Source organism: Xiphophorus maculatus, chromosome 6 (genome assembly GCF_002775205.1).
Source record: "Xiphophorus maculatus strain JP 163 A chromosome 6, X_maculatus-5.0-male, whole genome shotgun sequence".
Lineage (NCBI taxonomy): Eukaryota > Metazoa > Chordata > Actinopteri > Cyprinodontiformes > Poeciliidae > Xiphophorus > Xiphophorus maculatus.
In genome coordinates, this window is record NC_036448.1 from 3,546,144 (window position 1) to 3,564,441 (window position 18,298).

At 40.5% G+C, this 18,298-nt stretch overlaps 1 protein-coding gene across 1 annotated transcript; it reads left to right on the top strand.

Annotated features, from left to right (window-relative positions):
- Nucleotides 1-20: 20 nt before the first annotated feature.
- ripk2 (receptor interacting serine/threonine kinase 2) lies at nucleotides 21-17,879 on the top strand. Its single transcript, XM_014470007.2, has 11 exons — nucleotides 21-622; nucleotides 2,015-2,168; nucleotides 3,435-3,590; nucleotides 3,691-3,848; nucleotides 5,257-5,306; nucleotides 5,399-5,560; nucleotides 6,929-7,014; nucleotides 8,621-8,728; nucleotides 11,295-11,394; nucleotides 11,809-12,003; nucleotides 13,209-17,879. The coding sequence occupies exons 1-11, from the start codon at nucleotides 426-428 to the stop codon at nucleotides 13,595-13,597; spliced, it is 1,755 nt and encodes a 584-aa protein (XP_014325493.2). The 5' UTR covers nucleotides 21-425; the 3' UTR covers nucleotides 13,598-17,879.
- Nucleotides 17,880-18,298: the final 419 nt, after the last annotated feature.

Consider the following 18,298-nt stretch of genomic DNA (forward strand, 5'->3'; position numbering starts at 1 on the left):
AATATCTTTAATCCTACAGACTTGAACATATCACACAGACCCGGAAATGAGTCGTCATTGGCAGCACAGAAAGTGGCTCTCTTAAATTATCGCGCAGCTCCCGCAGCGGAGCATTAACTCCCCCCTCCGCTGAGTCGCCAGGGCGGCACTACATCAATAAACCGAGAATTGAACGCGTACTTGCTCAGTTATGATGTTCTCTTAATAGGTAAAAAAATTTTTTTACAAAATAAATCGCTGAACAGCGTCGCTGACTCCTCTCGTTCAGCCTGTAGTTAGCTTAGCTCACTAACATTCGCGACGTTTCGGCAGGCGAGTAAATGGGATAGCTGTTCCTCGTTGCGTTTTACCGCAAGAGGCAGTTCTGCTGTCTGTCCGAGGCTGAGCCTGTCCAGTCCGCGTATACCTCCCTGTTAGAGAGCGTCATGGAGCCGCACGGGGCCGCGGGCTGCGTCAACATCGGGACCTTAACGAGCACTCTGCCGGTGATCCCCTACCAGAAGCTGACGGACCTGTACTACCTGAGCAGAGGGGGCTTCGGCACCGTCTTCAAGGCGCAGCACTCCGACTGGAGAACCACCGTGGCCATCAAGTGCCTGAAGCTCGACTCGGTCGGAGAAAGGTACAGGTGTCAATGTTGTTTTCAGTGCAGTAAGTTTGTTTGGAGATAACGTCCTAACTGAAGTTAAATTGCAGGCTAAATTCAGTTTAGCCTGCTGGACAAAGTTCTTAGAGCAAATTATATCAGAACTCATTCAGGTGGCGGACAAAACAACAAACAACCAATAAAGTAAAGCGTCCCCACATCCTGATCCTGCCACCACTATGCTTCATGGTGTTTCTTCCAGGTTTGCATCGACCGGAATAAATAGAGAATCACAACATTATTAAAAATCAGAATTTCTTCCATATTTTCCCTTTTATCAGACTACTAAAGAAAATATGGTGAAATGATTTAATGATTTGCCACCATCCTGCCAGTGGTTGTTGCTTTCAGGGGTTTTCCACCAGACTGTCACTTTAAAGTTGGGCAAGCCAAACATGCAGATGGCCACGCTTAGCTTTTTGGATCATATGGGCATGTTTACTCATGTCTGCATGTGGGAAACTTTTCTAGATGAGCTGCAGTTTCTATTTGATATGAAATCAGCCACTTAAAGAACTGCTGTGCAACAACCGGTGGTATGTGCTTCCTTTTCAGCTTACAGTTCTAACTCATTCAGAGGAATCTGTCCCAAATGGCAAACAAAATGCATAATCATAGTGTTGATGATTACATAAAAATGGATTGTTCATCATTTAAGCATTCTTTTAAGTATTTATTATTATTACTATTATAAATGTTCCTAATCAAGTGATATTAAATGTTTCAAGGCTGGATTGTGATTATGTGTCTGAAAAATAATAAAGAACCAGCTAATATTTTAAAACATTGATATTATAACAATGCAGGGTTTAGCAGTTTTATTCCTGGAATAATTGCTGTGAGTTTCTGCAAGAAGAACGACACTAAAAGTACCAGCAACATGTTTGTTTTTCTTGTCCTTAGGTTGAAAACTGTTTTTAATCTTGATTTCCACAAAACTTAGAATCTCATAAAAGAAAAATTATTCATCCTCTCTTTGCAAAAGTTTTATGCTTTTCCACATTGTAAACTCCAAAGATTTAAGTCAAAGTGTTGCTCTTTAAGATTGACCAGACATTTAATGTAATAGATGTTAGTGAAATTTCTAAGTTACTGCTTTTCAAAGTCATTTCACATTTGCGCCTCTAATCAAGTTGTATTTAGCTGGACTGAAGGCAAAACTGGATCTTTCTAAGGTAAGATAAAGAAATACCTTTACTTTAATAGAGGGTAAAAGTATTTACCCTGCAGACAGTCTATTTAGACAGAAGTTTAGCAAAAATAGATGTCGATTGACTGCATACATTTCTTTATCTCACTGTTGGGAATCTGTGCTTAGCGTTTTGGCTGGAGGGGCAGAGGTCACCTGAGTCTTTCGCTGTGTTTCAGAGAGAGGAAGTGCTTGCTGAAGGAGGCCGAGGTGCTCCACAAAGCCAGGTTTAACCACATCATCCAGATTTTTGGCATCTGCAACGAGCCCGAATTCTTCTGCATAGTGACAGAGTTCATGAGCAATGGCTCTCTGGACCAGCTGCTGCACGAGGTAACCGCACGGCATCCCGGCGAGCTCTGACTCCGTTTCTGGTTTGGATGGTGAAGGAGGGATTCGTTAGCAGAACTTGGTGGGTTAGAATCGGCTGCGTTGCGATGCGTTTAAGCCACGCAGGACAACCGGCCCTTCACTGCTGCACCCTAAGACTTAGAACTGCTAGAGTCGTAATAGCATAAGCAATACTCAAGTATTTGAAAATTATGAAATTCTAATATTTTTCTTGGGCAGTGAGGATAGCATGGAGCTTCTGGTCAAGAGACGTATTAAAATAACCATCATCAGTTGGTATCAGTTTATACCCAGTTATATATTGGACTACATATCAACAGGCTTGTCACAATAACAAATTTTGCTGGAGGATAAGTTGTCCCAGAAGTTATTGCAATAAACTATAATTGTGTTGTTTTATTCAAACAATGTAACAGTAATGACATCATAATGCAAGAACACATTCTCAAAAAGATCAATGAACTTTAAATCACAATGAGCATTTAACCCTGGAACTCGAAGACGTTTTAAATATCCAAAATAACCACAAACAAACAACAAATAATATCAATTATGATGTCTCTGTAAACAAAATAGTCCTTCAAAAAGTAGTAGTTGAGACCAAAATACCAAATTGAAGAGTTTTATCATCCAGCTTTTTAGTCAAAAGAGAGAAAAGAGAAAATCAATAAATCAAGCAAATGGAAATTATTGAGCTTGTTTTAACTTATTATGTGATTAACTGATTTGCTGCGACAGGCCTACCTGTTAATGTTCTGTAATTAGCATTAGCATTAGCCCTATTCTTTAGTGAACATGGCACCAGAACGGTTTCCAGGAATGACTGGTTCATTTCTGAACTGCTCTGCTTCTCCTATCACTATGGCAACGTGCCATATGAAAGTACTACAAGTCCCGCACTGCAGAAGTTCAGCTTATCTAGTTAGCTTAACAGTTCCTATTTTTTTGTAACTGTGTTGGTCGTACTCTTTGTTCTCCTGCTCCAACCGTAACGTCTTTATCATCTGTCATTAACTCAGCCTTTTCTCTTTTTTTTTTTTTGCCTTGGCTTGCTAGTAAGTGAAACTGAAAATAAAAGTGAAACACTGAAGCCGCCAGTCTTTGGTGAAACTCTGAAACAGTCCAGAGATCAGACCTGAGTCTTGGGGAATTCCCACATGAGCTAATCCACATTAGATTCTCTCTCACTTTGTGTTTGGGCTCTTGCATCACATTTCATCAGCTAAAGTGAATCTTTTCCATCCACAGAAGGAGCTGTACCCGGTCCTCGCCTGGCCTCTGCGCCTGAGGACTCTGTACGAGATCGCTCTGGGGGTCAACTTCCTCCACAACATGACCCCGCCTCTGTTGCATCACGACCTGAAGACGCAGAACATTCTGCTGGACGGAGAATTTCATGTGAAGGTTTGCTGCCGAGACGTGTGACAAGAGGGTCGCTGGCAGAAGAGTTGTGCAGCGGGTTAGCTCTGAAACTCTTGCCGCTCTTTGCTCTTCCTCTCTCCAGATCGCAGACTTTGGTCTGTCCAAGTGGAGGCAGCTGTCTGTGAGTAAAGGCTCCGGGTCCAAGCCCACTGAGATGGAGGGCACTGTGATCTACATGCCCCCCGAGGAGTACGACCCATCCAAGACCCGGCGGGCCGACGTGAAGCATGACATGTACAGGTGAGGCTTCAGAGCTGGAGCTACGGTCGCCTCAGTCGGGTTGATTATTCTTTCTTAGCCTGGTTAGGAATTTGTAGTGTTTTGGAAAACTATTCACACACTTTGATCTTTGCATTTCGTCACATTACGACAACTTCCGACTTATGTGTAGCTTATACAGACATGTTGTTTACGTACAGTAATTTTGCTGGAGGGCAAAAAGACGATTCTCTTCCTTGGCAGCCGTAGCTGCGCTGCCGCAGGAGAACGATTCCGTTAACAAAACGAAATAATGCTGTTAATTTAGTGCAGAGCGCCAAATCAAAGGGAAAAATAATGCAGAAAAACCGATGAAGAACAACTGAAACACACTCGCAGTCTTCTTTTTTCTTGCTCTTCTCAATCTGGTCAGGTTTTTATACTAATCTGATTTAGAGAAGTCGGATCTTTTGACTAAATTGATGATATTTTTGTGACATTGTCAGTTCATTTCCATTAATATTTCTCATCCAAAAAAGGCTTCAGGAGACAAAAAAAAGGTTTCTAACAGAGTGTATTAATTAAATGTTACAAACTTGGATTTCTGTAAATTGAATAACAAATACTGATAAGGGTAAGTACATGTGAATTAGACATTATGTCTTCATTGTGTAAAATTCTCCATCTCTTTTGTGGCCTGATGGAATCTCTCCTCCTGCTCATCACTCACTGATCCAGATTCTCAGGAAACAGATCAAGATGTGAGAACAAGTCATGCATTTTGACGCTCATGTTGCTCCATAGTTCAGAAAGTTGACCAGGTGGACCAAAACCAATGTGATTTTTGGATTCAGCACATCAAAACGACCCTAAAACATTGAAAAAGCCCAGACAATATTTTGACTGTTGACCAGTGTAATAATCTAATACATTGTGTTGATCTGACACACAAGAACAACTTACAATACAAGGTGATTGTGACACAAACAGAAACAGATAAAGATCTACGAACTCTTGCAGGGCGCGGTAGATATCAGAACGACAGCCTCCGTCTGCACATGAGGGCAGCTCAGATTTTTGCCATAGTTATGGAAGGTGGATCCCCTGCCTGTCAGAGTGAAACGCGGAGCGAAGCGGAGCTGTCATGTGAGGGCAAGAACAAAGAAGTGACGAGGGAGGATGTGGTAACGCCATCAGCCACAGAATTTATGAGGGACGAAATAATTGCTATGAAAACGAACAAAGTTCACTTTTCTCTGCGGGGGGTTCCCCTGCTGCTTTTGAGCAAGATAATTCGATTGCTGCAACAAAGCGGGCCAGTGAGTCGTCACACTTCCCTAAACTTGCTCCAAAGTGGAGAACAGAAAACCAGCTGAGACCAGAGATGTGACTCCCAGTTTCCATAACCGGTTTCTCCCTGTGACCTCCCCCCCTCACCCCCCCCTTGCAGCTACGCTATCATCATGTGGGAGGTCCTGTCCAGGCAGATTCCATACGAAGGTGAGTCATTATTCCACGTGCCGTCATGGCAACCACATGTGTGACTCCCCTGGCAGTGAGCTGAACGTGTGGCTGCGTCTCTGTTCGCTCAGAGGTGACCAACCCCATGCAGATCATGTTCGGCGTGCTGCGCGGGAAGCGACCCGACACCAGCCAGGACAGCCTGGCCGCCGACATCCCCAGCAGAGACACGCTCATCAGCCTGATGACCAGCGGCTGGACCTCCAACCCCGACGAACGGCCCTCCTTCCTCAGTAAGCCGGCGCCAAAAGTATCACATTGTATCCACATCGCAGAGTCACATCCGCTCATCTCGCTGAGTAGCAGGAGTCATGTGAAAGTTTGCCATGACTAAGCATAAATTAAGTGCTAGCTTCCTGTTACATGCTGTCACACCTAGGCCTGTCTGAATAAGAATTTGTGGTAACACTTTATTTGACAGGGTGTGCATAAGACTGACATGACACTTATGTCATGTTTATGTCATAAACATCTGTCTATGTTTATGACATAGACAGATGTTTATGACATAAACATGACATAGCATCTGTCATGAACATGAAGGAGTCTTTATGAATGTCTATGACTGATGTCATGAAGTGTCATTCAGTAAATAATGACACTTTTAATGCAAAGTTGGCACTTTTAATGGACTTTCAGTGTTATGCACTCCCCGTCAAATAGTTTTACCAATTTTATTTTATTTTTTTAATGAATTTTGACATGTCATGATCTGAAAGACATTCAGATCAGACCACTTCAAGCCATCAGTCTGAAACATCAGCTCATAACCAATATCTATTCCAAACAGAAATGAGACGAAACAAAAAACAAAACGGAAACAAAAATCTAAATTTACACCTGTTTTTAGTCTGGTGTAATTGCCTTCAAGGAATTGAAGTAGTTGAGAAAATGTTTCCACATTTTAAAAATACCTGTCAGCACTTCCTCTGAACCTAAACTTGATGTGTTTTTTTTTCCTAGGCTTATAAAGCCAGTCATTTTATAAGCCTGGTGGGCTGCCAGGCTTTACTTGCGCCCCCAATCGGACTAGATGAAAACAAAAAAAAACTTTGGACACTTTAATAAGGATGAAGCAACTGATATTTATTTTAACTGTGTTTTGTTAATACTTTATGGTTGGTGTTTAGGTGTTAATAATATCTTCCAATGACAATTAATTTTCCATCCATGCTTTCAATTTTTTTTTCTTAACTTTAAACAATTTTTACTCAAAAACACAGAGGGTCGCCTGCTGACCGCCCTGGCGCCTTTACCTCCGGCTTTCTGGGTCAAACCCTGCATGACATCCTTCAGTCAGAGTGACGGGTCAATAACGAAGTGAAGGCAATGACATCTGACCAAGGTTTATAGTGGGAAATATTGCTGGACAATAAATTGTCCCAGAAGTTATTGCGATTAGCGATAATATTGTTTTGAGAGCTTTTCAAGTAATATAACGCCAACAGAATAATACTGCAAGTACATCCTCTCAGAGACCCAATAAACCTTAATTTCTAACAAACATTAACACTGGAACACGAAGACGTTTTAAAATATCAGAACTAAATAAAGGAAAGCACTCTCCACGGCGCCGACTGATGTGTCCGTTTCATTTTCAGCGTGTTTGATCGAGCTGGAGCCGATGGTGAGACGGTTCGACGAAATTGACTTCCTGGAGGCTGTGCTGCAGATCAAGAAGTCAAAGGTCAGTCTCGTCTTTAACGCGTTCATGGGGTTTTTAAATGGCACAGGGACAGATCCTGTGGTTTGTACTGAGACTGCAGTGGAAGTTCATGAAGGAAAGTACCTGTGATGTTTGTCATGTTGCCAATGGCGGGACTTTGAAATGTTTTCATTTCATCTCTTCATATGCAGCTATTGGAAAGAAGGAGTGCAAATGCAAAAATCATTTTATTTTACATATGATGAAATTTGCAGGAATATAATTTAACAGAGGAAAGACTTCTATATATTTTAAATAAAATGAGACGTTCAGAGAGGAGGTTTAATTATTCAACTAAATGCTTCAGATCAGAGACGGTGGCGTTTCAGTCCATTTTTGCTTGATGAAGTTAAAAAAGTGAAACTAAAACAAAAGTTTTAAAAAGAGACTGTTTCATTTGATAACCTTTGAAAACAGGCAACTAGTAAAATAACTGGATTACTTTCTTGGGGAACTAATGACTATTTCCAAGTACGGCTCACCGAACAATTTATTTTAGTAAACGACTATTCGATCAATTACTCTGGTGATTAATCAATTATGTGGATCTAAAATCCTGGATTTTAGAGTCTGAGTACTCCAGTTAGCCATTAATCACTAAATCAGCTGACGATTATTTCAATAATCAGTTGATCACAGCTTGAGGTGTGATGAATAAACCTGCACTTTATCCCAAACATGCAGTTCCATTTCAACAAATACTCAACAAAACAAAGAACAACAGAAAGATAAAGCAGACAAATATGAGAAGCAGAGAATGACATCATGAATTCAATCAGATACCTGAAACTGGATGGAAAGAAGAAGTAAAAACCTATTCAATCATTTAAGTTGGTGTGTCACATAAAATCAATATAAAATGTTGTTTATAAATTTAGTTGTAATGTGACAAACTGTAAAAAGGTTAAAGGGAACAAATACTTCAGACACTTTGGGTAATGAAAACTTTAGGTAACGCTGTTCATAGTAAATGACACGCACATTATTAGTCATTATTTGTCAGATGGATGAAGCCATTTTTCCAGTTGAGGAACTTCATCATCTCACCACCTGATGCTGATTCCTGGCCCAGGTGAACAGAGAGACGCTGAATATTGCAAAACTGTGTAATCTGGGACAGTTTGAGCTGTAATGCGACGCCCAGCAGAGGCTGAGAAACGAAAAATCCCCCCTCAACACATCCTTCTCCTTTTCTAGTTTCTGTGTGTGTGTGTGTGTGTGTGTGTGTGTGTGTGTGTGTGTGTGTGTGTGTGTGTGTGTGTGTGTGTGTGTGTGTGTGTGAACACACCAGCGAGAGGGCCGGGTCCGGTTGGACAGCTGGAGGAGGAAGCGGAGGTCGCCGCACTCTTAAAAATAGAAATGTGTTGATGTGTGGCGGTTTGAAACGTGTTGAGCTAAAACCTTTTTTTTAATTATTTATATATTTTTTTTAGATCTGGGGTTAAAACAAGGAGCTTTGTTTAGGTGACAGGAAACTCGTCTGCTTTATAATTTCGGTTTCCTCCTTCATCTACACGGTTCTTCCTTTACTCTGGTGACTGAGGTCTGCAGTGTGTCACGTCGCTTTGTGCTTCCTGTTCCCTTACAGCTGAGTCGGAGTTCAGGCTGCTGCTCAGCTCAGCCTCCGATGTGTAAGAAGAGCAACGAGGCCGCGTCTCTGAACGACCTGAAGGAGCCCGTCACCCCGTGGCCTTTGGTTAGTGTCCACCCGTCCTCCACCCGCATGGAAAGCAGGAAGCCTGTCTGACAGAAAGGCTGTGATGTTATGTTAAAAAAACAAAAAAAAGCCAGCTTATTTTCAGAAGTGAGCATGTTTGATTTACGTTTTGGACCGGATTTTTCATTCAGTGACTCGTCTTTCTGTCAATAAGTGGAGCTTTATTGTTTAAAGCACTTCACACTGCAGGATCAAGTCAAAGTGTTGCAGTTCAAGACAGAACAAAAGCTCTAAACATAAGAGATGTTGCACAGCAGCGCACCGATAAATCTGCCTCGATTTCCCTCATTTTGGGCGATCGACCGACGCCTTCATGAGAAACCATCTCATCTAAGCTCTGAAAATCAGCCGTTTTCCCTTTGCTCTGCAGTGAGAGAGGCCTGACTGTTGGCCCCGCCCACCAGGTCACATCTGTACCTGGTGGCTTCACAGGTGACCATTGTTACCAACTTAGTGACTTTGTCACCTTTTTTTTAACGGCTTTTTCAGATGAAAAATCAGAATCGGCAGGCCAGACTATTTAAAGATCAGTGATTGGTGACAAAACTGCAATCATAATCATCATCATCTTTTGATCTATTTTTATATGTATGATCCATATAAAAATAAGAAAAACAATAAGACAACACAGAATTAAAAAGGCCATTGAGGGCAAATCTATCTGTCTCATTTATTGCCTGTCTGCTCTTTCTCTCCATATGACAACCTTTTTTGTTGAAAAATCTTCTTACCCTTCGACCTAAAGACCATAACTGACGTTAAAATGTTCACTAAGGATTGGCTAACGATGAACCAGAACTTTGCTCATTTTGAAATATTTTAATTGTTTTAAGTTGTTTGGAAGACTTTGTCTATTTTCGATCATTTTATTGTATTTACTATTATTCTTCACTTTTTATTTAACGGTTAAATGTCCTCCTAGGGACGAGTGTTTTCTCTAAATATTCAGTGTTTGTAGAAAAAATCTTTTTTTCCCTCTTCTTACATAATAAACAGTAAACCAGATAAATGAATAATCCCTGAGAGTGGCAGAAAGCCGGCATCCAGGTCCGTCCATCACTAACAGACAGAAGCGGCACTGGTGTAATCCAGTCAGACATTAGTTGCTTCACTTGCAGCTCAGACTGTTTGAGTGGAAGCTTATCTGGTCTGTCTTGTTTAATGCGCCGTAAAAAAATCCATGTTGTTGCTGTGAGCTGTGGGTGCAGGTCACACCGCGGTCGGGACAGTTTACACAGCCGACTTCTTCTTCTTCTTCTTCTTCTTCTTATCAACTCAAAGCTGCTGGTCTCGTCTCTCATAAATGTAGCCGCAGCAGCTCAGACCAGAATCACGTCAGAACAGATTCCTGCTGAGGCTCATGTGTTAATCCACCTCTGCTGCTTCGGTGCAACTTGTTACATTATTGAATTTCATCTTGATGCCTCTTCCTTCACTCAAGAAATTAAAACTCCACTCAAACTTTAAAGCAGCAGTATATTTTCCATATTTGCTGAAACTGCCACCTTGTTGTGACAGTTTGATATGAAACACATAATCTATGAAAACGTCTAGCTCCTCTGCCTTGTCTCCATTCTGACCAGAGAGAACCAATCAGAGCGAGGAGTCTTAGTGCTGTCAATCACTCTATGTGTGGCGCTGCTCTTTCCCTGCTACACTGTAGCTCGCACAGCCTGTCATACACGCTAGGGCTAACTAGCATAGAGACCGATGACGGTGGATAAGCTGTTTTTCCTGTAACGCTGTTTTTCCGCTATTAGCACATTTAGCAGCGGGTACATGAGGATGATTGACAGAGCTAAGACCCTCCTACTGGCTCTGATTGGTCATTTTGGATGGTGCTTTTCTTCAGACAACAACTTTTAAAATAAAAATTTACAAATTTTTAAAAGTTACTGCAGCTTTAACTCAAAAATACTTTTTCACTTTATTTGATCTGCACTAATTTAAAAAAAAAAATTTTAAATAGACGAAACAAGTTGGACCTTAATTGTATCAACTGTTTGTGATTTGGGAATCATTTACTGTATTTAAATAGAAAACAATCTGAGTTTTTTTTTTTTTTTTAATCACTGTATAAGTGAAACATGAACAATACTAGACCTGTTGGATGATGGTCCGTCCCAGACGTTATCGCGATAAACGATAATATTGTTGTTTTAAGACCGTTTTCAAAGAATTTAATGGTAATGGCTTAATAACAATGCAAGGACTCATTATCAAAGATCAATGAACTTTAAATTCTAACAAACATCTAACACTGGAACTGGAGAACATTTTAAATATCCAAAATAAACAAACTAAACTAACGGAAGCAACAAATAGCATAAACTGTAAAGTCTCTGTAAACAAAATGAACTTTAAAAAAGGAACTTCTTGAGACCAAAACATCCGACTGAAGACTTTAATCATCCAGGTTTTGGTAGGAAGGGAGAAACGATAAATCATGCAAATGGAAATGATTGAGCTGGTTTTAATTTATTATGTAATTAGTTGATTTATGGTGAATTAAAACCCTTTTCTTTCTGCTGCTCTGTCTGAACAGGGAGCCTCCCAGGCCTGCTGCTCTGGCTTATACTCCCCCCAGGAAGAAAACGTCTCTCTACCCGGCGCGCTCATCAGCACCAGTCCTGCCTCCTCTGAACGTAACAATCACACGTTAACAGAAAGCTTCGGCTCAGGTCTTTATGTGATGGACCCGACACAAAGTTATAACATTAGGCCTTTTCTGATGAGGAGAGCGTGAATTTCACCATCTGAAAAGCTACAGATTATTCATGTGTTAGGAGGATGGCCCAGTCAAAGTCCAGACATAAGTCTGAACCTGAATTGATGCGCAAAAATAGCAGTCTGAAACTGGTAGAAACGCACCTGATTATATAAACGCATGCCACACTTTTCAGATATTTATCTCTAAAAACGATAAACCATGTATCACTTTCCATCCGTTTTACAGTTACCCACTTCTTCGTGTCGGTCTGTCACATGAACACGTCTCTGTCTGAGCTGAATGTGAACATACGGGAGTTCTGACTCTTGTTCTGCTCTCGCCGACGCAGAGAGCCTTCCCTCCTCCTTCATCGCTCCTAACCTGGAGCATCCGCAGTCTCTGAAAGATCCCTGTGAGGTCAGCATTCCCAACGGCTTCCAGAGCGCCAAACCCATGAACGACTTGAACATTCCCGTCACGCCCGCCATGCCCACCATGCCCACCGCAGAGGCTGGCGCAGCCATGCAGAACCTCAGCCTGAAAGGTATCAGCAGTCAGTGTGTGTGTGTGTGTGTGTGAGAGAAAGCTCTCAGGCATGTTCAGACGGTCTTCCATTTGTAGTTTATTTTACTCATTGCCAGGTTTTGCTTTCTGTTTACATGGTCAGAGTCAGGGATGCACCGCTTGACGTTTTCTGGACAATCTTTAAAAAGCCTGACCTGCCAATTCAGATTTTTTTCTTCTTTTTTTTCTGAAAGGTTGTTAAATATAGCGACAAAGTTGTGAAGCAAGCAACAGATTGATACAGGTTGTCTGTGCGTTCTTAGAAAGTCTTTAATCCTTTTTTCTAAAACAAATGTCTTCCACTTCTAAAGAAAAATCCAATAAAAGTTGCTGTGAAATATGAAAATAACAGGTCTTACCTGTCACAAGAACACATTTTGCTGGGTGATAAATTGTCCCAGAAGTTATCGCAATAAACGATAATATTGTTGTCCTCATAAGAATGCGAGAACAAATTTTGAAAGATCAACCAACTTTAAATTCCAATGAACATTTAACACTGGAGCTAGAAGACATTTTAAATATCCAAAATAAGTAAACAAAACAAACAGAAACGACAAATGAAATGAATTATGAAGTCTTTTTTTGAAAATAATCTTGGAAAAAAAGGTTTAGTTGAGACCAAAGCAGCAGACTGAAGACTTTATCATCCAGTTGTTGGTGGAAAGATAGAAACGAAAAATCATGCAGATGGAAATGATTGAGCTTGTTTTAATTGATCATTTATCTCTTTAATCTTGTATATTCTGTGTATTTTTTATTCTTGCAGTATGTTTGTCAGGCAAAACTGTGAGTAAAAGTTTGATGACATAATTGATATTATTTTCATAAAACGATTAATCAAATTGATTCAATTAACCCAACTTTTGTTTTTGAAGATTGAATTTGAGACAAAACATACAATTCTCTTTTCTGTCGTCGTATAGGTCTTAAAGTTTGTTCATAATTGTCTTAAAAAGTCTTAAATTAGAGTTGGTGGCTCACCAGGTCAGGTGCTTGGATTTTCAGACCTTTGCGGACGTAGATAAGATTTATTTCGGCCGATTTCCCAGATGGAATCAAATCCTGGCCGGTTTATTGGTGCAGCCCTAGTCGGATTAGCAGCAGGGCAAAATTGGTCAAATAACCGTTTAGTTCACCTGATTTCACCAGAAAATCTCTCCCCCTCCTCCTTCTGTGTGGCAGTCGAGCACTCTCCCCCCCTGCACCAGTCCCCTCCCTCCAGGGGCCCCGTCGCCCACTGGATCTCCACGCGGCGCGAGGACATCGTCCTCCAGATGACGGAGGCTTGTCTGAACCAGAGCCTGGACGCGCTGCTCGCCCGCTCCATGCTGATGCGCGAGGATTACGAACTGGTGGTCAACCAGGCCACGCGCACCGCCAAGGTCCGCCAGCTGCTCGACAACTGCCACAAGCACGACGAGGACTTCTGCCGGATCGTCGTGCGCAAGCTGGTGGAGAACAACCAGGGAGGGCTGAAGCCGTACCCGCCCGAGATCGGCTCGCCCGTCTCGGCCGCCGTGCCCAGCGCGCCGCCCTTCTCCGCGTCCTACAGCAACTACAGGAACTTTTAGCAGCAGCAGGCAGGGGACAGCAAACGGAAACTCTTCAGGTTGACGGCACGACACTACAGTTCACACTCCGTGGCTCTGGTCTCACCATATTCACCTCACTTCCTGACCTGGGAAGGTCAGAAGGGAAGAGCTGGCTGAGCAGGATCGGTTACCGGTACCAACCCAATATTCACGCTGATAATGAGATGTTTTTATGAAACCAAAAGGCTGTAAGACTGTATCAGTGATTGTATTCAAAATAGCTTTGATTGGGGAGGATTCAGGTGGACTTAAAGTAGAGACGCACCGATCCACTTTGTTCACTTCTGGTACCGATATCTGAGGTTTAGTATTTGCCGATTTGATGAAGAAAAACAGCTGAATTGTCTTAAAACGTTTTCAGGCTTCATGTTTAGTTTGCGGCGTTGATTCAGAGTTGATTTGATAACTCTGCATCAGTGCAGCTCACTTAAATACACAAACCGCTTCACAAGCTTTGGTCAAACATGTAAAAACAACTTTCATTTGTTCAGTCAGTGCAATTAGGAGTAAAACAGTCAATGTAAAATAAATACATTGACTGAAAGAAACTGAAACTGACAAAAACAATAAGTTGACTACCTTAGTCAAACAACAAATCTTCCTTCAAATGGTTCAGAAAGTGAAATCAGGAATTCTAAAAATATTGTAAAAAAATTATAACGCATGATGTCACTCAGAACACAAAAAAAATGTAATTAGATTGAATAGATCTGTCTTTATAGATTGGACACAGATGCGCGATTTAGAATTTTTTTCAATATCGGGACCAATATATTGGATCGGTGCATCTGTAATTACAGGGTTTAATTAACAGCAGTACCAAATGCTGTTTGAGTCTAACTCAGAGTGTGTACAGACCTCCTTGTTGGTTCTTATTTAATCAGATCGAAGTAGCAGTCGTATCTGAAGGTAGTATTTATTTCTCTGGGTTGTTCTTTGAGGTTTCAGTCCAGTTAGTATTCGTCCATCAGTCTCTCTCTGTGTGGGTTTAGTCTGGAATACAGAGACTAAATAGGTAGACAAGTTATCATAAGTTCAGATTCATCTTCAGTCATTATTGATCTTGTATTATAAAACCCAGAAGAAGAGATGTGTGTGTGTGTGTGTGTGTGTGAGAGTGATGGATGTTAAAAGTGGGCCAAGATGATCAGCCGTTACCACAGATCTATATTATTGGATTGGACAATGCCTATTAGCAGCTATAGCTAGAAGCTAAAGCTATTTTACAGAAATTGGTTTAACCAACTTTGGTGAAGTTTTAGCCAAAGCTGGTTGCGGCGCACGATAGCAAAGGGAAAATGACACTGAAAAACAACTCAAAACTACTCGTATTCTGCTTTTCTCACACATACCTGTTGCCATAGTAACCAGCCAAAAACAGCTCCACTAGCAGCGATTACTTTCAAGTGTATGAGGATCTACGCACTAAAAGAACGTGCAAACATTAAACCACCCCAAAGAACAGGACATTCAGTGAGTTACAGTTTTATGTTTTCAGGCTTCATGTTTAGTTTGCGATTACTAATAAGTGATTATGAGAACTGGCTCATTTAAACTCCTGTTCTACTGATGATCTGTCAGACATTATCTGTGTGGATCGCCTTATTTTGACATTAACTGAACCAAAACACCCAATTCCACAGCACAGCTACATGTTAAGGTTTTCAAAGTCAAGCTAGCATGACTGACCTACCTCCCACTTTCTCAAAAAAAAAATGTTTTCAATTAAAACTTGTTACTGACCTGTTAACTAGATCTTGTTATCTAGTAGCCATTGGTTTGACAATTAATAGCAAAAGATTGCGGCTCTTTTTCAGATTTTTTGATTGATTTAGTCATTTTCCCGACTCAGTGCTTAGCCAACGGTTCTTGTGTGTCGCACAATAGATGCTTGACGTCCAGTCCAGTAATATATATTATCAACGGTCTTTTTTTTCTGGGGGTTTTTTGGGGTTTTTTGCCTCTCCTCACTCAGTATTCTTATAATTATGTAGCTTTGCACCTTTCTGAACTCCTCCAGAATTAATTTTCTTCTAAAAATTCCCATATTGAGAGGATTAATTATTCCAAAAGGCACATCTGAAGAAAGACCTCCTCACTCTCCAGGTAGCAAAAGCTAACCAAACTTCACTGTACAGGACGTCCGACTAATACTGAACGTTTACTCTACTGTAGCAGCTCCAAACAGCAGCAACCTTTGTAAATACAACAGATTTCCCTCTGTTGGAAAGTGATTAGTAGCAATCAGCAGGAATGTTCAGCAGCATCAACTTCCTCTTTACATGGAAAGCACTGCAGCTTTCCATGTAAGCTGCGAAAATATGGAATTCCTTTTCATAGACACTTTATTTTTATATCAGGGCTGGTAAAATATTTTTTTTAGGCTAATTTGCGAATATGAGTAAAGCTTTTGTGCAGCAAAAACAATATCTTACTATAGTAGAAAAGTCCAACCTTTAATTTCAGCACACGATGGGAAATAAACATCACCATCCACAAGTTTGAAGATGAAGTTACAGCATTTAATTTCCCTTTGGGATAAACAATGTTTTTTTTTATATATATATATTTGAATTCAATATTGGAAATAAACTTGGATCGCAATTTATAAGATCTTAGAGGCCTGAAAGAGATGCATGGATTTTCAAGGGATTGTTAGGGAAACCAAGTAACTTTGTTGGAAATTATTTTCTTAAAATTAAGAAATTAAAGGTTGGATTTTAAAAATATCAGATTGAATTTATATTATATAATTTATTTGAAAGTCTTTTCTTGACCAAATGTTCCTGCTGCTGCATCTTATTTTAAATGCATTAAGGGAGGAGAAAAATTGGATAATTTCCCATGATTTATTATGACCATGATGATGATGTCACCAAACTTTTTTGTTGTTGTTGTTTAAATATTCTGTTATTGAAACAATTGAACCTGCAAAAGTAATAACAATCCCAATCATGCCATCAGGTTTCCATCGCTTTCTCATTATTATCATGTAATGACTCATTCAGTCACACTGTGTGTTAGAGAGAGAAATCGCTGTAAAACATGACTACTTAGTTGACATTTAATGCCAATAATGTAAGAATCTTCTATAATTAGTGTTTGCTACTGTAAGCAGCAGTCTGTGTGTTTCCTGGAGAATTCACTGTAATCTGTTCACTTCCTGTTTTATCCTTGTTTAATAGTAGCAAATGACACACGAGCTTCAAACGATGTTTCATTTTTAATCAGCTCACTGAAAAAACAACAACAAAACCGGTAAACTTCGAGTCTTCCTATAGCTTCCCCACCAAAGCGTTGTCGTCACGGCAACCTGGTAGCGCTCCTGTGGGGACCATGATCGGTTGTTTCCCAGCAGCTGGTCAGCGGTTCGCCCCGATCCGTTTCTGTAGAGCCCAGTTTCTTTGAACTAGACCAGATTTCCCACCGCTAAATATTATTTTTCAGTCCATCTAAAAAAAATTTTTCAAAATACTTTATAGCTTAATGGTATGAAGTTAAGCAACAATTTGCACTTTTCGAACATGATGTGATGTTTGGCCATTTTTTTTACTTACTGTCGTGATTGAGGCCTTCGTTTTCTCCAACAGGTGCTTAAATTCCAGTTACTGCTGGGGGAATTTTCAACTTTCTTCCACACATGCTGCCATGACGGAATAAAAATCATCTTGGTCACATTTCTGGGAATAAATACACACAATGTCTTCTTATTTTGATGCCAAGACTTGGTTATTGCCCAGACTTAATCACAACACATTAAAAAAAAAAATGATTATAAGGTGGCCCGTTCTTAAAAAGCAATGTCACCCCCGAATCATTACTGAAATGCCAAGATAAGGAGCAGGAGAGGTCCATATTCTTCCATACGGTGGACATGTGTTGCCTTGTCTTTGAAAACTGTGCCTCATGTTCTGCTTGTGGTCTCGACTCTAATAATAAAGTGAACAACGTGGAAAAGCTCTTCACACATATCAAGCAAAGTCGAGGAATAAAATGTGACAAATTTGATGACTTGTATATGTTGTTCTATATTTTATACTGTATGTGATAACTGCATTATTTTAAGTATTTGTGAAGTTTGTATTTTTGTGAAAAGTGAGCAGGGTTGTCTTTTTGCAGAACTGACCTAAACTAGTTCATCTCCGCGGTCGACGGTCAGGAAATGTTTAGGTTGACGTGTAGCTGCAACTGCAACTGAGACGTGTTATTCCAATGCAATATCATTTACTTCATTCAAATAAACATTCTGTTTTTAGCTCTGCCTGCTGTTTTGCTTGATTTGATCATTTTTTTCTAACTTTCTTCAACAACCAGATGTTGAAGAGGAAGACGACAGGAAACAGCTGGAGGATGGTGGTGTGGCATGTTTTTTAATGACTTATTGTGTAGACAAACTTAATCACAGGATTTTAGTCGTGTTTCTTATTTAACGGAAACACTGCAATTTTTATTTTTTTTCACATCAAAAACATAGCAAATTATTGGCAACGTTTTGTGCACCTTTGTAATGGAAACGCAGCGACAATCAACAGTGTCAGATCCTGCGCTGAGGTCCAACAGAACCAGCATCCACATATGGATGTTACATAAATGAATACTTTGACAAGGGCAAACTCACTGCAGAGGTGACCACGGAAAAAACTCCACTGAAAGCAGCTGGTCGTTGTTAACTGTTCAAAC

What these genes read in the sequence shown, in the direction of transcription:
- ripk2 (XM_014470007.2), top strand. Translation starts at nt 426, where the DNA reads ATGGAGCCGCACGGGGCCGCGGGCTGCGTCAACATCGGGACCTTAACG. An exon ending in GTGAAGCATGACATGTACAG is followed by an intron (nt 3,849 to 5,256) that starts GTGAGGCTTCAG and finishes CCCCCCTTGCAG; the next exon opens with CTACGCTATCATCATGTGGG. An exon ending in CCGTCACCCCGTGGCCTTTG is followed by an intron (nt 8,729 to 11,294) that starts GTTAGTGTCCAC and finishes CTGTCTGAACAG; the next exon opens with GGAGCCTCCCAGGCCTGCTG.